Source organism: Miniopterus natalensis, chromosome X, assembly GCF_054644295.1.
Source record: "Miniopterus natalensis isolate mMinNat1 chromosome X, mMinNat1.hap1, whole genome shotgun sequence".
Taxonomy (NCBI): Eukaryota; Metazoa; Chordata; class Mammalia; order Chiroptera; family Miniopteridae; genus Miniopterus; species Miniopterus natalensis.
In genome coordinates this window covers 14458887-14479518 of record NC_142103.1, presented here as the reverse complement: position 1 = coordinate 14479518, position 20632 = coordinate 14458887, and the positions used below count along the sequence as shown (strand labels likewise).

Here is a 20632-nt window from a genome sequence, read left to right as displayed (position 1 = left end):
TTTAAGAGACATTGCTAACTAGAATGTGCCTAGGGAAGAAAGACCAAAATTGTGAATAGTAGCATTACATGTAGGAAATACTATTACATGTAGGTAGAGCTAGCCTGATGAAGAGATGAGGAGGGGCATAATAACAGCCTTGCGATATCACGTAAAAGAAGGAACAGAATTGCTTTGTATAGCTCTAGTGGGTAGTACTAAAGGGTGGGAGTTATAAAGAACCAAATTTCAGTTCAGAATAAGAAAGTGCTTTCTTACAATAATTAATACCCCATGCTGGAGGGGGCTGACTAAAATGGTTGTACACTCCCTTTCAATGGTCTTTTTTCAGGCAGGTAAATGATAATCACATAGCAGGATACTGTCATGGAGATTTCTGTATTGAGACAAAGCTTGAACTAAGAAAGTGTTTTTCAAACTAGATTGCAACCCATTAGTGGAGCCATGAAATCAATTTAGTGGATTCTGATCAGCATTTTTAAGTGAATTAGGATAGACTAGATAATATCAGAGAGCATCACAGAAAGCAAGGATGAATGTGGTTTGAGAAATCTATTTTGAAACCATGTTTATATATGTATGAATATATCTACTGGGTTGCAGAGGAATATGCTTTTCTTACTGTGGATTGCAATAAAAAATGTTTGAAACCCAGTGCACTGTGGCCTCTTATCTAGTAGCTCTAAGAAGTTTTATCTCTGTTGCAGAGGTCCAAAATTGCTGTCTATGAGAAAATGTGGTCTTATATGAAATCAGCAGAGCCATCTGTGTTTACCAAAACAACAGCAGACGGCGTGGCCCGAGTGCGGAAGTCCAAGGGAAAGTTCGCCTTCCTGCTGGAGTCAACCATGAATGAGTACATTGAGCAGAGAAAACCATGTGATACGATGAAAGTTGGTGGAAATCTGGATTCCAAAGGCTATGGTGTGGCAACCCCTAAAGGCTCAGCATTAAGGTGGGTGGAATAATATAACAATATCCGTGTTGTTATAGTATTCCACCTACCCTGATGCATTTTGTTGTCATTTTCTTTCTTGTGGATTTTGAGGTAACTTAAAAGTTTAAAATCTACAATATTCCATGGAGTTAAATAAGACGGTAAATTATGGTTTCATCTATTTAATGCATCCTTTTTTTTTTTTAATGTTCTTTCTCTGTGTTGTCCTCTCTGACTGTTTGTTGCTGTTTTAATTTTACAGTTCAACGGCTTTTTCAATTTAAATGGTAAAAGCCAAGTTATGGTGCCATATGTGACGAATGTTAATTGCATGGATGTGGTGTTCTTGTTACTTTTTTCTCAAAGACAATTTCCCCATCCCGCACACTTCAGTTTTGAGCAAATGTTATCCTCCATGCCACCTTCCAATATTTAACCCTGTATTTGCTGTACAGACATTTTTATAGCTCCACGTTCTGTGAAATTTAGCCAATTTGTCCTCTTGTGCTCCTTTTTATACGTTAACGATTTCCTAAGCATTTGTGCATTTTCTTACAAGTTATGTTTTATCGTTTCAAGAAATGCTGTTAACCTGGCAGTATTAAAACTGAATGAGCAAGGCCTCTTGGACAAATTGAAAAACAAATGGTGGTACGACAAAGGAGAGTGCGGCAGCGGGGGCGGTGACTCCAAGGTCAGCCTCAATGTCACCACAACCGGGTACCCTTAGTGACGAGTAATCGGCAAGACTGTTATCTTATTATTGAGGAGAGAGCACAAGACTCACACAATAAAGTGGAATGACCAGGTTATTCCCCTGCCTGGCAGCTTTGGGAACCAGAAAGACTTCAGGGCGCTGCCTGCATTTTTGATCTAACTTGGGTCCCTTCTTAAACTCCCAGACAGAGGCTCCCTATCCACACCCCTTCCTCCCCCCCACACACCAGACTGGTTGCCTTATGAAGGCTATGGTGTGGGTTTCACTGTCCTAGGCTTTCAAGAGCCCAAGGCTTTCCTTAAGACTGTCCCCGCCTGCCTCAACTGAGTGGTGTGAGAAATCAAATTCATTATTAAAAAGTCAGGTTACAGTCTCTTTTTGCCCCCTAACGCATGATGCTGCTCACAGATGTTGGCTGGTTGATTAGAGTTGGCTTCTTCAGTTATGTGTTTGAGTGATGAGATGTTGTTTTCTATATGTGATGGCCTATTTAAGCTGGCCCCACTTAACTTGAAAGCCAAATAACAAGCTAGGTTTCAAGTTAAATAGGGTCTTTCTTCAGTAGGCCACCTCATATATAGATTTTGCAGACATTTTGTATATTTAAACAAGTGCGTCGCCTGTTATACTCTGTGTGTATGAATACCTGATTTGACTTCCTTAGCCATGTTCTTGGTTCAGGTAGGTCAAATTGTTATCCAGGCTGCCATCATGAGAAAACCCATCTTACTTGGCATTTCTTTGACTCCTTCATGCTCTTTGGGGCTAGTAATAATGAATAGCCTTCCTCTAAGCAACAAGAAATGGAGGCAAGATCAGAAGCCATGTTACCAACTGATGGAAGGACACATTGGGTAAGTACAGGAGAGGACCTGAAAACAGAATTCTCCATGGCCCAAAGAGAATAAGAATTATATTGAAACATGTAAGATCGGCTCTTGTACAACCAAGAATCATGGGCATCTTAAGGTGAAGAACAGTGTTTCCCAACCACAGGCCAGCAGACAGGCAAGCCAAAACTTTTCTCCTCAGAGACAATGGTTACACCTCTGCTCCTCTCTTTCCCTCTCCATTCCTCAGGATCCTGACAGAAAAGTTAGTTTACCAGTCTGCAGTATAATATGGGTTTAGAAACACTAATACAGAGTACATTCAAAGAAATAAAATTAAGAATAACTTTATTCAGTACATAATCTTACCAAGCATTGGCGAGGTCTTTTATTGTAAAACCTTAAGTAACCAGAACTCACCTAACCAGTACCCCAGTTAACTGAATTGAGGCTCCCCTCACTACTCCACATTGATGAGAAAGCAGCAATAGTACTAAAAGAGAAGACTGCAAGGAATTGACTTTTTTAATCACTTGCCAAGAGATGACCTGTGGTTAGGTCACATTCAGCTTTGTCTCCTATATCTTCTCTCCATCTGGATTGACCCTCAAACATTAGAGGCTTCTTCCCTGAGGAAAGAAAGTGAATACAAGCATTTTAAGGAAAAAATGTTAGCCAAGAATGAAACAAAATGAGTATTGAAAATTCCATTCATCCATTATGGATTCAAATTAATCATGGCTTTACTATGTGTCAAAAAGCAGTAACTTCCTTTCCCACCTATGTGAACTAATGACATTGACAGTTGAGCCAAGCTTTTGGCCCATTTGAGTTTTGGAATGGCTAGCCTGATGCCTAGAGTATTTAGCACCTTCTTCCTGGTCTTTTTCTTGTGTTAATAGCAGGCCACGGAGACCCTAATTATATCATTGAAGTGAGTTTTGGAATGAAAATTGAGCTGGATTGGATGCATTGCTCTGAGGAATTCATCATTCATACTCAGCATGGTTAAAAAAGGAGCTATGGACTGTTTCAAGATGACTCTAAAACATCCACATGATGCCAAGTGCCCAGAAGTTTTCAAATAACCAAATGTTTGATGTTACATAAAAATCTACACACATTTGGCTGAATTTTCACTTTTTTCCCAAATGTTTTGGTATCATGAAGACCCATAAAACTTTAGACCAGCTATTTACTAATTACAACCAGCAATCAACTTTTTTCCTCAGCTGATACTGCTGCAAATTTATCAAGTAACTTAATCGCCAACCCACAATTTCCAGATTACATGATTTTCAATATGCAAATAGAAAAATATTTCAGTAGATCTTAAATGCTTTCAACTCCTTTGACAATAGTGCTACTTGCCAGGTATCCTTCAAATCACCTTTTTCAGTCATTCCTCCAGCCAACCTTTTGAAATAAGTCAACTGTTTTCTCAACCATGGATAATAGTATGATCAGTGCGGCATATCCAATGATTGCTTATTCTGTTTCTGGATTACCAACGAGCTTGCCTTTATTTTCTTCCTTCTTGCTACCTGCTGTTTTCTGAGAGTGAGCAAGAGAAGGGGCAAGAGATGAACTTGACTCTGTTTTACCACTATTTAGTGGTGATGCCAAAAACAAATCGATGGAGAAGAAAGTAGAAAAGGCAGTGAAACTTCATTAATTTGGAGACCTCTAATTTATAATCTGTGATAAACTGGACAGGAACCAGTCTACAGTCTAACTTTATATTATCAGGGGTGCAGCCAAGAGAGGTTTGTTAAGCAAATGAAGAGTTTGGACTAGATTGTCATTTGAATTTTTCCTTAAGAGAACAAACTTTTTTCAAATGTTGGAAGCATTTATTAGATATAATTATATTTATTACAAATAAATCTGCTAAAGTAGTGCTCACAAAGACCTCCACAAAGGCAATGTTTTATAGTGAGTTTGAATTACAAAGAAGACTTAAAGTTATAAAACTGTCATTCTTCAAACAGATTTTGTAATTCAGGATTTTTTCATTCAAACAACCCCTCCCCTCTGTTAGTCCAAATCAGTGAGCTTTAACTGTATTAGTAAAATGGCTTGAGAATTACACTTCTTTATTATATCCCATCCCCATTTAACATGACAAGTGACTGTTGAATATACCATCATCTAAGAGAGAAAGTGAGACCCAGAGATGGTGGTGTCTTTGAGAAGGTCACATAGCTAATGCTGTCACAAATCTCTGCAGACCTTCAGGGTCACCTCTAGTGATAATATTGCAGATAGCAATTTATCACATCTAACCATCCAATGAGCAATGTCAACCTGATTGCATGTGATAGATTTCCATAAAAATCAGGTTCATTCTCAACTACCTTGGTTACAAAGCAAATGCATATTTAAGCCATTCTAGACCTCAGTAGTGATTACTAAAAATAACAGTAATCACAAAGCCTGACATTTATGAGTGCTTTTACTTTTTCAAAAACACTTCCACACCGATTATCTCTGGAACCATAAGAGGGAGAAAAACCTATACTACTGATCTCTTTGTCTGTCTCCTGCAACCTTTAAGTACTGATAAATGGGCAATTATGTTAAATTGTTGACTTTTCCCCCCTGGCATGACACATTACACATTCTAAGCCTATTCTCAGAAAGTTACAATTCTATGGAAGGAACCAGCAACTTTTCAGGTTGTTTTAAATATGCACATGTTTAAACTAATGAAATATTTATTTATTTTATTTTATTTTATGACTACAAGGAACTAATTCAAGGTCAGTCACTGAATTAGCCCCTGAACCAGACCTACAGGCTAGAACTAAAATACTTCGTTTTACCTATTTCCCGAACCTGGGCTAATAGAGCCCAAACAAATCAGAATTGATCCTTCCTTGAAGGACTGTAAATGTGCAGGCAAGGATCATGAAAATTAGAGCTGTGGTATGGGAATTTTTAACCTGAAAATCACCCTTTTGTGTTAGTGCTTTATTACAATGTGTATGCAAATGTAGTAATTAAGAACCAGTAGGTTGGTTCAGAGATAAACTCAGTTCACCAGCGGTCTGTGACACAACCAATGAATGTCTGTCACTGTAAATCACAGCAGAATGGGAATTTAGCTGCTGAATTACCTCATAAACACATCAGCCTCCCTCTATAGCTGCCTGTCACTTCAAACTTTCAAATTCTTCTGAAAGAAGTACCACCATGCTTCATTATCTTCATCTTGAGTAAAGGACACCAGATTAGCTTTCCCTTGCCGCCCTACCTTACTAGACTACTAGACAGGGTCTGGTTAGTGAAACAAGCTATTTGTGACTGGGGTGACAAGGCATTATACACCTTATCTCACCTCACCCTAGAATTGCCCTAGCTTTAGTTCTATTCAGGGATTTAAATAGACTTCCAGTGTCCATATTTTCTAAGCTGAAAATCGTCACACTTTACATGCTTTGTGGAACATTGGAACAGGGTGTTTAAGTGGGACCATTCTGAACCGCTTGACTGGAATGAGAGTTGTACCATAGGTGCCTTAACTTGTAAGACATATAGGGAAGTAAGGGATGAGGATAGAATACGCAGTTAAACTTCCATTAATTAAATAAATGAAATAAATCATTCTATGACCATTATGATGTATAGAATATTGACAGAGAAATGCGGTTTTATAATCTTCAAATATATACAGGCACCAGATTATACTAGCCAATGTAATGCTAGGAAAGAACTTAGGGAACTTGTTTTAATAAATTCAAACCATGACTTGCAAGTGAAATTAGTTGCTTCCTTCCACCTGGGTGCTTTTAAAGTACCTAAAAACCATTTGTTCTCTTAAGAAATTCAAACACGATTCTCCTCCCTATCACTAGCAAGCTTTTTTTGTAATCCCATACATTTGCTTAGCAAGTCCTCTATTCAAAGACAGTGAAAAGTTATACTTTAGGACAGCCCATTTCCAAATGCCCTCGGCTTCCTATTCAGTGGTACATAGATGAACAAGGTGATACTGTTTCTCATATGCATAAATGACATCCTCAGTTTTGTGTGTATTTCTTCTTCTTCTTCCATGTATGTCTACAATTCTCCTCTCCTATGCCACCATCTCTTAACCACTTCTCTTCCACACCCAGAAGTCTTTTACATCTTGGGCCTTGATAATGGATGTTAATCTGCATCTGCCTTTTATCTGCAACAAGATGGACCTTTTATTGGCAGGAGCCATCCCCAAAGGTAGACATTTTGGATGCCCAGGGTTAAGATGGATCCCAATGACTCTTTATTGACACTGTTATGTGTGTAGGCAAGAATCATTACAGATCGATGGCATTTCCTGGGTCTTGGAAGAAGTCCCCATGAATCACCGAGACTGGTTTGGGATCAAAGAGTAGGGTGAGTATATTATGCTCTTCGTTGATTTGCATGTCTCTGTGCCGGTGCTGCCTCCTGGAATGGAAGTATGAAGAACCTGACAATTTTCTTTTCTGGTAGTGACTAAATTTGCTCCTTGAACTTACTCAGGTCTTTCTCCCAAGAGCAAGCCCTCACTTTCTCTCAAGTGGCAGCTTCAAGCAAGGGACCTCTTTGCCTTAAGAACTGAACCAGTTCAGTGACTGCCAGAACCACTGATTTTGCAAGATGATGTTAAAGAATAAATTCTACCACTGGAAAAAATTGTAATCCAAAAAGAAAACATTTTTTTAAAATTAACCCATTCTAGTGATGTTTTAACCTTTAAATTGACTGTGTGGCCTTAACATGCTTTCTATGATTAAGACATGATTATTTGCCTTCGGTGTTATCCTGATAACTTGAATGTGTTTCTTATTGAAAAATAATGACCAAGTGTCCAACGCCAGAGCTACAGAAAGAGCAGCAGGAGTAAAAAGCCTGAAGGTAAGAATGCTGTTATACAATTGCCAAAAGGAAAGACACCATTGCAGTGGCATAGTGCAAGGGTGTGTGTCTATGCCCTCTCTGCCCCTCTAAAACCAAATCAATTGGTTTCCTTTCACTTGGAGAGGAGGTTATAGAACCACACTCTCTGAAAGGTACAATAGCCTACAGAAAAGGAACATGAAAGATTTGAAACTAACAAATGCATTCGGTGAGGGTGGGAACTGAGGTTGGTGGAGTAGGGTGGGGGCAGATTTCTTTTATGAAGAACAATTGAAATCTATTCCCTTTTGACTTTCTAGAGAGCGGTATAGCAATTGGCCCTTGGCACATGAGGCAAATGCCTATTGGTCAGAAGTGGCAAAAGTGTGGACCAAGTCTAGATTTACCTTAAAGCTCAATTTCACCTGGCCCTGAAGCAGATGTTTCTCAAAATATAGACATAAGGCAATAGCATACTTTACATTTTTAAAAAATACAAAGAGACCGAATGAGAGAGAGAGACTGACTCTGCTGGTGTGTCTTGTCTAGCATCACTGCTGAAAACGCAGATAAATGAATGCTAGAATGCTCGATAGAAGAGAGCGGTATGGGCCCTGGCATGGCAACCAGCTTTCAGATCTGATGTATAGGCTCCATTTGTTTCAGTCTTTTGGGGTGTAAGCTGAATTGGTTATTGTTCTAAGGGTCCAGGGAAGGCTATGGGGGGGGAAGAGCATGCTGGCACCCATCAGATTAAACTCTCGCTAAATATTTTGCCTAGAGTCACGGGAATGAACTAAATGTCTTCAGAAATAGTTGTCATGTCAGTTTCTGGTAAAGATTACTTTTTGTCTATCTCCTCAGCCTATGCCTCTTTCTCAGTGCCATTGGGATATCTAAAGAAAGCATACTTATACATAATAAAAAGCCAACCAAATTTGATAGTTTGAATTTTTAATGGATTTTAAAACCAAGTTTTCAAGTGAATCATATCAATTATAAACTTGGGAAAGTATCTGCAGTTACATTTTAACCAAAACTGGCTTCTCCAAGAGCTTAGCATCTTTCCTCAGCTCCTTCTCTCTGTCAGGGACAAATTGAATAAGAATTCTTCTCAGACAAATTGAGATATGTGAGATAGTCCACAACCAATAATGGTTTTGGATTCCTGTTCTAGAGGGAGAGGTTGGACAACGGCCCAGTTTGGCAGAAATCCATCAGTGAAATTCACAACTTGTAGAATCAAACTGTCTATCACTTTGAATTTGAGAGGTTATCATTTGGAAATGCATTGGTTTTACCCACATATCTACAAGTGACTTAGGGGCTGCTTCTCTAGTGTAGATGCTCATCAATAGGTTTCAATCACTAGCATTCTTAGGCCCTTAGTAAAATGATTCACAGCTTTCAACTCCTAATGTTACATGCATGCATTATTGAATTTGCTCTTTGCACCGATATTAAATTATGATCTCATTAGCAAGGAGTTAAATAGGTTTGAGCTACATTTGTGAACTACATAGATATAAATACTCTCTCAGAGGGAGCTTCTAGCAGCGAAGTACTGCATAGTTCTGCAAATCATTGTAGCTGCCCCTGTGAAATGAGGGTCACCTAGGTGGCCAGAGTCTAGTAATGCCAACAGTCATATGAGCATGCTCCCTGGTTGTGGAGAAAGCTCAGGCTTTCTCCAAAGGTAGAGGGATTGAAATAAACCCCCCTTGTCTTAGAATCTTGCATCCAGAAACCCCTGTGAAAAGAAATGGGTAGAGATTTTTTCCAGACACTAATAGAGTCTAGGGTCTGTGTTGAAATGCCACAGCCTCCAACAGCTGCTATATGGAGAGGTAAATACTTTCACTACACATATCCCAAGGTAGCCTACAGAGAAGAATATAAGGAGCTTAGAGTAAATTTTTTCATCCAGCAAAGACTCTTCTCTTGTTTAGTCCTCAATTGGCTTCAACTTAATAAATCAAAGACCTACCTGGGCAGAGAGGTGTGCAGCTGCTTATCTGTATAGCAGGTCGTCAAATAACATGGTTTAATTCAACATCATTTCATTTTAACAATGAGACGCCATAGGAGTTTAACTCTTGTTTATATCAATTAGCCTTTGGTAATATTGATTTTGTTATACATCATTTCCCTTAAAGTTGCAGAACCTATCAATGACATTTTAAGTGAGGACTTATTGTACATGCCTGTGATTTCCTGAGTGATTCTAGGAGTTCTCCAGAAAAGGCTAGAAAAACAAGTGAGCTATTGGTAAAGGTCACTTGTCACCATTAAAACCTGAAATATCTTCAATAAAAAAGCCAGAGAAAGAGAGGATGACTGTCTTCCCTCCACTGGGCCAAAGATAATTCTAATAAATTGTTCCAAAAAATCACTAGGTACCAAGAAGCAAGTGTGAGTAATTTGTAATGAGGTTTGGATGAGGCATAGGCTGAGGGGAGAGCTTCTAGCTTAGGTTGTGATAAGTTTTCATTTTCATTATCCAGATATTGTGTTGTTAGAGCAGGTTTCTAATTGACTATGCAAGTACATCATCCTTATGCATATATTTCTTTACTTCTCTCTGAGCTCATCCTTCTCCATAACCTACATATTTACACATATATCTACCCCTCCTAAGGGCTTTATTGAAGATCTTCTGGCATCATTAATTAAACAGACAATTGCTCTTTAGGTGTCCCTGCTCAGAAAGGAGAAGTGAAGCCATTTAGAGCAGAATATACCCCATAGTCTCTTGGGTGGATGAATCATTCTACACCATGGGTTCTTATATTTTTCAGGCCTAGAGCCACATCTATAGTACAAATTCTTATCTCAGCCCTTCCAGGATCACTATTTAGAATAATCAACTTGGTTGTTAATTCATAAGGCCATTTTTTCTTCTTGTCCACTATGGGGAAACTCAGCACCGTCACACCACTCTTGCCTCATCTCTTTGTTCATAAGAAAGAATCTAACATGGCCCCAACTACCTATTTTAAGTGTATCTTAAAATTAAAATTGAAAAAACATGGACAGTTCTTTCAAAATACATATATCAAAAATTTTAGTTATTTAAAAAAAATAAATAGTTTCTACTTTCACAGGGGGGAAAAAAATGGTCTTCTTATCATATGTAATGTTGGCCATCACTAAGATAAGAATGAACTTTGAAATGGCTGGTTGTTACAACCCAGGAACAAGCTGGCAACCTAGACAACTGCCACCTGGGGTTGGATGCCTTGGGTTAGTGAGTACAGTCCTTTGAAGTTGAGTTATTGCCAGGTGTGGATGAGAGAGATAAGCAGAAATTTGTGTCAGCCAGTTATGTTGTTTTGTTTTGTTTTAAATAGAACTCAATTTCAAGGCATTATGAATTACATCACTACCACTATTTTTTTTTTTTTTTTTCAGAGAGAGGAAGGGAGAGGGAGAAAGAGAGTTGAAACATCAATGGTGAGAGAGTCATCACCAATTGGCTGGCTGCCTCCTGCACGCCCCCAACCGGGGATGGAGCCCACAACCCAGGCATGTGCCCTGACTGGGAATCGAACTGCGATCTCCTGGATCCTAGGTTGTTGTTCAACCAGAGCCACACTCAGCCAGGCACTACCACTATTTTAAAAAATAGACATTATTCCATGACTTTTCCCCACACTCAAGAATCCATCCTGTCACAAGTCAGCATGACCTTCCCATACTTTTAAATGACTAATTCACATTTACTCTTACCCTCTCCATCTGATCAACAATCCATATACATTTTATGACATAGATGCAATAAATCAATTTATCTTAAAAGAACTTTACACTCCTTCCCCCACCCTTGAACATTTTTTAAACAAAATGGAACAAATATTTAGGGTTTGTAAACAGTTCTTTGTTTCATTTCCCGTTTCTCAGGAAGTTGTGTATTTTAACAAGAAATGTTGCTCCAACTTAAAGGTGTGCAATTCTAATGGGGGAATTTCAAGTAAAAGGGACAAAAATATTTCTGGATGGGGAGACATTTCCAGACCCGCTGAAATTACATCACAAAGCTCTCCTGTTCTCTCTCTAAGCCTGCCACCCATGCCTTTGTCTTAGGAGGGCTCTCTTCAGCAAAAAGTTCATAGCAAGCCCTTCAGAGGAAAGAATGCCTAACTAATTTCCATGATAGGAATCTGACCTACTTTGTTTAATTCTTTCTGTTCTCTATTGAGGTGAGTACAATAAATATTTCTGACTTGTAATTCTCTTAGGTACCAGTTAAGGGCCGACAGTAATTGCTTTGAAACATTACCCTGGAGACATAGTGCTACACCACATGACAGGCCCCAGCTGCAAGATATGCCCTTGCTAGATTGATAGTTATTTGGAGTACGGTGGTCCCTAAAGAAAAAATTCATTATGAACATCCAAGCCCAAAGAACAAAAATAAGGAGAACTGCTACCATTATGTGTGTTCCATTGGAGAACACACAATACAGAGTTGGAGGTATATTAATTTGCCTTCTGGCTTGCTCCATAATTCTGTACAGGCTTGACCAGAGTGCTTATCCTATCTGTACTTCAATTCCGATACTTATAAAGTAGTGACCATGAATTTACCTTCTTAGAGTGATTATTAAACTTGACCAGTAATAATAGTTATTATAATAATTATGTGAAGTACTAGGCTGAAAAACAAAATGCTCAAAGAGAGTTACCTACTCAACAAATATTTATGGAGAAAACTATTATTCTAAGTGAGGATAATAATACATAAGCCATGGTTCCTGCTCTTGAGAAGTACACAGATGTAGTGGGAGTTATAAGACATAGGCATAAATAAGAAGGCAAGGTAGAAGATGAAGGAGGGGAGAGGTAATATTGGAGCAGGGAGTAAAAATGGCTTTGTGGAGAAAGTGACATTTAAAATAATCGAATGACCACCTAATTCCACATCCTTTAAAATACCAAATGGTGTGCATGTGTCTGTGTTCAGGGAAGAGTGTCAATAGATTTGGTTGATTTGAACTGGGCTAGGCAGTACATCCAGTAAGGTACAGTAAGAGAGGAAATTACAGCAGTTTTTCTCTGCCATCTTGGGAATGTATTCCACCCTACAGCACCATACTGTTCTAGGAGATTTGCCCTTTAAAGTACTTTCTTTTCTTGGCAGCTATCCTAACCTTGTTAAGTAGTATTATCTGTGATTTCTGATTACAGCTTTATGCTCCTTGGCTCTGCTGCTGCTTGAAATGTTTGTTTTTCTCCTTCATTTTTATTTAGAAGTTTCCAAATGCACATTGTTTCCCTGCCAGATTTCATAAGCCCTGTGATTTTTTTTTTCCAATCAAAGACTAAACTTCGAGAGTATATCATTTGTCAAATTTCTCTAAATTCCTGGAGCACCAAATGAGGTCTGGATGCTCTCAGGCAGGGTTCCTCAACCTGGGCACAATTGACATTTGGAGTTCTGTTGTGAGGAGCTGTCTTGTACATAGTAGGATCTTTAGCAGCATCCCTGGCCTCTACCCTCCAGATGCCCATAGCATCCCTCCACCTAGTTGTGACAATAAAAAAATGACTCTAGACATTGCCAAATGTCCCCTGGAGGACAAAATGACCCCCAGTTGAGAGCCATTGCTCTAAGGTAACCTCTACTGTAACTGTGGAGGCCATGGGAGTGGAGAGCACTTACCAGCCATTCTGTGGAAGCCACTGGATGACCTAAGGCAGATATCGGCCATTATCAGAAGTAGGATGCTAAATTGCCAACATACTAAGCCTAGGTTTTGTCAAGAGTGGATGGTGGCAGCCCAGAATAGGCCTGGCACAGGAAAAGCCTTCCTTCCTCCAAAACCAGTGCTTCTCAAAAATTCTTGTCACAGGAATCCATTACAGACTTAAAAATTATAGGGAACTCCCCAAACTTCTGTTTATATGTGTTATATCTATTAATATTCAGCATATCAAATACTAAAATTGAAGAATTTTAAAAGAACGTATTCATGGATTCAGTTTTAAAATAATAAACCTAATGTGTTAACATAATTAATGTACTTTTATGAAAAAATAACTATATTTTTCCAAAACAAAAATAAATTATCAAGGAGTGGCATTGTCTTATGTTCTTACAACTCTCTCTTTAATGTCTGGTTTAAAATAAGAGAATAGAATTCGCATTTCTGTTTTATTCAATCTGTTGTGGTAACACATGTCATGTAGCCTCCATCATTAGGGAATGAGTGAGAAGGGGCAAGGGTATCTTAGTATTGTTATAAAAATAGTTTTGACCCCACTGGCCCTTTGAGGAAAAGGTTTCAGGGATCCTCTAGGGGTTCTTGGACCACACTTTGAGAACCACTGCTCTAAACTAACATGTCACACTTTTATCAACTCAGTTCATTTAAAGGTTGATAAACTTCTTTAAAACCCCAGATATCTAGGGGAGAGATCTCTATTTGGACCTTGGTGTGAGTGCCTTTAATCAGACTGCTCTCTTCCTGAGATCTAGTAGGAACAGCTGTACTGAAGAAATTGAATGACGTAATTTGAAGAACATAGTACCTTGAGGGAGGACAGAGGCTGGTAAGGGCTTAGAGAGCAGTCTGAGTACGCTGGGCCCTTTGCAATAAGAAAAGAGGTAACACAGAAAGGAGGAAGGAAATGCTTTGTACTTTTCCCTCTGGGTCTGATGGAATTGGTCACCCCTATGCCCTTTGAAAGCATCTCCCCTCCAATCTGAGCTAACTGCCAGAATCCTGAGCCTAGGAGCCAGTGCCTAGCTTAAGGCATAGAGCACTGGGGGAGAGGTGGTGGTGACAAAACAAAAATAATAGACAAGAGAGAGAAAGGGAAGCCAGACAGTGGGGATTAGGGGAGAAGGCAGTTCCAATACTTATGTCAGGGCCAGAGATGGCCTGTCTGTCCTTTAGAAGTCTACTATTTAACTTTCATGGCCAATAATATCTTAAAGAGGCTCAAAGTTTTGAGGATATTTTGTTTCTTTGCGTTCTAAGCATCTCTAGTTGGCATTTGAAAAGCCTAAGGCTGTGAGCATTGATTGAAGGAACTTGTTTAAAGTATAAAGAAAGGGACCTCAATTTCCTGGTGAGATACTAAATTCAGATATTCTGGCTTCCAAGCCCTGCACTAACCGAGAAAGTGTCACCTCCCTGACACTAAAATTTTATAGTTTGTCAAATCTCAAGTACTCTGAAATTACATATTATTTTTAAATGATGATACATTTCTCAGAATACCTCAGGTTGACATGCTCCCTCTGCTCTCAACAGCAAAGTAGGGAAGAAAGGAAATAGGTTTTGGGGACTTGGTCTGATAGAGGCCAGATCTCTGTGACTATAGAAAGCCAAACTTATCCAAAATAAGCTAAGAAAATTTTATGGCCTGGTCTTAGTTACATAAACTTTCCTCCTTGTAAATTGGTGGCATTCAAACTAATATGCACTGGTATTGGCGATATTGTTCACATGAATTTCAACACCAAGTAGTTTATTGCCTTGTAATAAAATTATGCCACGCTCTATATGTAATGCATTAATTATCCAAAGTTATTAGAGATACTGTTCTTAAAATTCATTAGCTCTAGAAAGATGCCAGGGTAAAGGTCATTATTCCCATTTGATAGCTGAAGAAATTTCTGTGAGAAAATCTTTATCCTAGGACCAGTAGGGTTTCCTGCACTTTGCCCAGTGGCTCCAACTGTAGTCTTCATGCTTTAAGGTGTAAGGGAGTAGGGAGCAGTGGCCTGGCCTCCTGGGGATGTATTAGCCTCTCAGTTAAGGAAGCCTTATCTTCTTAGAACAGCTTACCTAAACTGTTCCTCTATAGCACTACCTGCCCACAGTGGCAGTCAGTTTGCCAGTTTAGGTCATGTCATATTAATAATCAAGTTTCAAACAACCTGGTTCACCCTCTGGTGGCCTGAGTTGACCACAGACATAGTACTGTCTCAGAGAGACAGCCAGTCAGTAACTCAAAAACAATCCATAGGCCAGTTCTCCCACTGTCAAAAATATTCTTCTTAACCAAAACTCAGAGGTCCACATTATACTTTTAATTTTTAAAAAAAATATATCTTTATTGATTTCAGAGAGAGGAGAGGAAAGGAAAGGGAGAGAGAGAGATAGAAACATCAATGATAAGAGGGTCATTGATTGGTCGCCTCCTGCATGCCCCCTATTGGGGATCGAGCCCGCAACCCGGGCATGTGCCCTGACCAGGAATCGAACCCCAACCACCTAGATCCTAGGTCAACTGCTCAACCGCTGAGCCACGCCCTGCCGGGCCACATTATACTTTTAATACTAGGACCAGGATGTGTATAAGAATTCAGTTTGTAGAGTGAAGACATGTATGGAATACAGTTCTTTCTAAGATCATTTTTGGCTAGGTAACATATTTGTGTAATAAAGGACAATCAATCAGAAGCCATGTTATTCACAAAGAATTGACTTTCTTTTCTGTTCTGATTAATCCCTTTGTCTCGTTTCACATATGGAAATGCTTTGCATTCTGGCTCAGTCCCCTTCCCCACTCCTGCATAGAACTTGCTTTCTGTCTGGAAGTACAACAAGACACCCGGTTAGATCAAACCTAACACATCTCCGTCACAAAGCTACTGCAAGCTGCCGCCGACGATTGTCACTTGAGGGGAGACCCTCCTCACCACACACAGCCTATCTGAGGAGTGCCTTTTTTTCTATCCTCATTATTTAACAGTGTATGCCGATTACTCAAAGCGATATGGGCAGGCCCTGGTAAAAATAGCGTTGCTGTAGTGTTAACTTTTTATAAGGTAATGCTCAGGTTGCCTGCAGTGTCTAAAATTACTCTGTGGCCAGGGCCCCCTGCTTTATCGCTTTCTATAGTTTTAAAGTAGTTTGAAGCTTGAATAACATAAAATAACATAATATAATGTTATTTATGTTATTTCCCACGTGAAGAACGCCTGTAAACCTTGCAGTATTGAAACTCAGTGAACAAGGCATCTTAGACAAGCTGAAAAACAAATGGTGGTACGATAAGGGGGAATGTGGAGCCAAGGACTCCGGGAGTAAGGTCAGTCGCTGAAGGTCTTTTTGTACTGATTAGCAATCACATTTTGAACCACTGTTTATTTTCTACCCTAAAACGGCTTTCCTTCCCAACACACACACCCTGACACAGTGGGACCCCTTTATAACACCAGCACTAAAGTAATAAGGCAAACACCAGCCTCAGAGGCCTGCCATGTGACATCAATCATTGACTCTCAGATCTATTGTTATGATTAGGGGACACAATCTGACCCACTGCATATCAAAAGCTATAAAGTAAGGAGCTGTGTTATAAGGGGGTTTTACTGTATCTCACATTTCCAAAGTTCAAAGAGAAAATATAACAACAACTGAAAAAAAAATCCAGTTGTGACAGTACTTTTTCTTAACCACTTACAGTGTCAGAGACTTTGCAGTTGTAAATACCTTTGGTTATTAATGTATTATGTCAATCTCACCTGGAAACAGTCAAAGAAATAAATAACTAAGACTGGTCTCTGTAAGCAGAATGATTACCCTCCTCCCAGCTGCTGTCGTATTGAGTTCAGCATCTATTTGGATCTTGAATCTCATTAAGTCTGTCACACTTCTCTCTTCCAAAGGTGTCATTTAAATCTCTGTACGTAATACTTTTTAAATGTAGTCGCATGCTCCTTAAGGGTATACCTTGTCAGGATAACATCACATTGATAAGCATGAAACACTCTTCCCTTCCTCCTTCCTGCCCCCCTTTGTTCCCCTAAGAAAGTTCTTTTTAGTTTCAATTTTTGCCCTTCCTTTTTTTGAACTAATATTGTGGTATCAGTTAATTCATTTCATGAAATGCCACTCATTTTCCTTGTGCAGTGAACCATTTTGCTACTGGTTTCTACATCCCACAACAGGGAATTCTGTGAAACTTAAATACATGGAACTTGAAACTGTTTTTCTTGCTACAATTTACATGGGTTATGTTAAAGGACATTTTCCCCCCATCAAATACCACATACATATTAAAGTCTCAGGACAAAGGGAGGGTTACCAGAAATTGATCCATTTCCTAATGGACTGTGGAACATCCTTGCAGATGGTCTCACCAGCTTCCTTAAAGAAATGATCCATTGTTCCATAAGTGACAAATTCTTACCCCTTTTCTAGCAGTCATTCATCCTAGAAGAATGACTATTTGCAAGGTTGTAGACATGAAGCACACACATACCCCTTTCCCAACCGTGTGATCCAATTCCAATTGGCCTTTTTATTGAGGTGAACAAGTACAGGACTGGCTCTTATGAAAACAGAATCAGGACAAGGCCATATCATCTTTACATTCAATTCTTTAAATGATACCAGGACTAGCACTGAGTCAGCAATGGCTATCATCTGCTCACTGTGTTATCATTTGAATAATATTCTCAAATCACTGACTTAACAATTTGGATATTCCATTCAGTTGCATTCAGCAGCAAAATGGTTACATTCCCTCTAAAAAGACTACAAAATGCTATTTTATTTTTTTGTTTCAAAGAAAGGCTCCTGGCCCTTGGTGTGTCCTACCTCAAGGTAGGGCTCAAGGCACCAACATTTTTCTTTCCATGGTTCAGCAGTTCAGTTTTTGCTTTTTCATACAGGCAGATAGCTTAGTCAGATTTGCACAATTTGACCTGAAAGTCACTGACCGGCTTCCTCAATTTTTCCCCTATTTTGAATAGAAAGCAGATAAGTGTAGTTGGTTTTTTTAAATTATTTGCTACATTCCCTGGAGTAAAAGCTAAAAATGAGCTGGATTTTTAAAAAATCATCAACCTCCTGGAAAAGCTTTCTGATTTGTATGGAGCCAATTCAGGACCCAATGGGTCCTCCTGACAGTTTCTTTAAACTCTCAGGAAGATGGATCAGAGCCAATTCTTTGTGCTATGCCCTTGTTTCAGCAGCACAAAGACTTGCTGCCCTGAGGATGAACACTTAGCAACCAGTCCCCAAAGGGAGCAATTTCTCAACCACTGGGGGAAAGGGGAGAGTTAATCCTTTTTTAAACAAACCCCTGTGAAGTAACTCCCCAGATAAGAATATCAGGAACGTCTAATTTTCTCACCTGGTATCTTAAAGACTAGTTGTTGACAAGTTTGTCACAGGGAGAACAAGGGAGAAAGGGGTGTTGCGGGGCAGAGAGGGGAAAGAGTGCTTCAAGTTCCCAAATGAAGAGTGTTACATTTATAGAGATTATGTCACAGCTCAACTCTGGCAAATGGTGTTTATTGAGACGAAGAGTAATAGATTGTGCTTGTGTTTACAGTTTTGCTCCCATGACCAAGTGCTGTTTTACTGAGTTGTTGATACTATTTTGAAGTACTAGAAAATTTAAGGAGTCAAAAAAAGAATATATAGGTGAGGATCACAACTGTCAACAGAAGCACAATCTATCATCTTGCTAGCCGTTGTGAAACATCAGTCAGTTGCCAGAGTTGAGTCATAACACTTACATCAATGTTTAGTTATTTTACAACTTAGAACTATCCTATACTGTTGTGATATATTACAATGTCCCACTGCCTTTGTTTTCCCCAAGAACTAATCGCATTGTTCATTTCTCTTAGGACAAGACCAGCGCTCTGAGCCTGAGCAATGTGGCAGGCGTTTTCTATATACTTGTTGGAGGTCTGGGGCTGGCCATGATGGTGGCTTTGATAGAATTCTGTTACAAATCACGGGCAGAGTCCAAACGCATGAAACTTACAAAGAACACCCAAAACTTTAAGCCTGCTCCTGCCAGCAACACTCAAAATTACGCTACATACAGAGAAGGCTACAACGTGTATGGAACTGAGAGTGTTAAAATCTAGGGGTACGGTTAAGGTCTAGTAAACTTATCAGCCTTACATTGCTGTATGTTAATCTTTCTTTTTTTCTTTTTTTGTTTCTTAGTTTTGTTTCTTGTTTCAAGCATTGTCTATTCTTTGCAACCATTTGATTCTTTGAAAACAATGGTTGTGCTTTCTTGTCAGACAGTAGTGCTTGTCTAATAGTGTAGTTGTAATTAAATTGTGGTCTGTGATCCAAAAGGAAAAAAATTCCCTAGAGCAGAACAGTTCAATAGAAATATTTGCAATTCACATATGTGAACCACATGTATAATTTCAAGTGCTCTAGTAACCACATTTTAAAAAGTAACACAAGGGAAATTAATTTAATGATATATTTTATTTAACCCAATATATCCAAGATAAACTTCCAACATGTTATAATTATAAAAATGAATGAGATATTTTACATTCTCTGCTTCATACTAAATCTTAAAATCTGGGATATATTTTATTCTCATGACACATCTCAACTAATACTAGCTGCATTATCAAGTACATATTCAATAGTCATATGTGGCTAGGGACTATCATATTGGACAGTGCAGCCCTAGAGAAAGCAATTGCTCTGAAACTGATGTTAAAATAAGGAATGGAAATGGGGCACTGCCTCCTTTGAGAACTGCAATGCTTCCATAGGGGAGCAGTGGTTCTCTTAAGTATAAGCTGGAGAAATTTTTTTAATCTTTGAGTTTTTTCGTTGTCCCTTCTTGGAACTAATATTCAGGTAAGTATCTCCCAAAGAACAATCAAGGATCCTTACTGCTGGCTGCCCCAAATTCATACTTAGATGAACTTGACTGATGCCACCTTGACTCTGGCAGCTGTAGCCAACCCCCACCACCATCATCACCTATAACTCAGATGTGTTCAAAGGCAAGCTTGAATTAAGATAATGCATTTATTCTGGAAGTGTTTAAAAGAATATAGTCTTTTTACCTTCAAGAGCATCTGTCATCACTAACACACCTACCTGAAGTGGAACAGAACATTTAGCAGCTTCATGGCCCTTATTTTAGGTGGGAGATTTTTTTACCTCAGGAATCAATGTCAATGTGCTTGAATTTCTACAAATGCATTTATTTGTGTTTTGATCTCCTTATATTTCACATTGTGAATCTAAATTTAGCTGATTTTTAAATATTTTATCCAAATAAATCATTTGTCTTCACCATGGAAAGCATTATCTTGTTTGATGAAGTTGCTGGTTGTTCTTTCTGCTGCACACTGTAAACATTTGTGACAACATTTTTAGTACACTGAACTAACCCACTAACAAAGCATTCTCATCGCATTGCATGAATTCATCTGTAATTCGCACTGTTTGCATGCAAGCATTTAATGTGCTATGTGCTTAAAATATTTTATTCTTGAGTACATTACATAGGCCAATTACAATTTGGGGCATATTGTTTGTTTTT

The 20632-nt window shown here is 38.9% G+C and overlaps 1 protein-coding gene across 1 annotated transcript in view; it reads left to right on the top strand.

Moving 5' to 3' along the window:
* GRIA3 (glutamate ionotropic receptor AMPA type subunit 3) overlaps positions 1-20632 on the top strand; it is a 252568-nt gene that overhangs the window by 228223 nt on the left and 3713 nt on the right. The window contains exons 13-15 of the mRNA XM_087813532.1: positions 708-955; positions 16279-16393; positions 18948-19195. Of these exons, the coding sequence (XP_087669658.1) occupies positions 708-955; positions 16279-16393; positions 18948-19193 (609 nt within the window). The 3' untranslated portion in view covers positions 19194-19195. The remainder of the gene's footprint in view (positions 1-707; positions 956-16278; positions 16394-18947; positions 19196-20632) is intronic.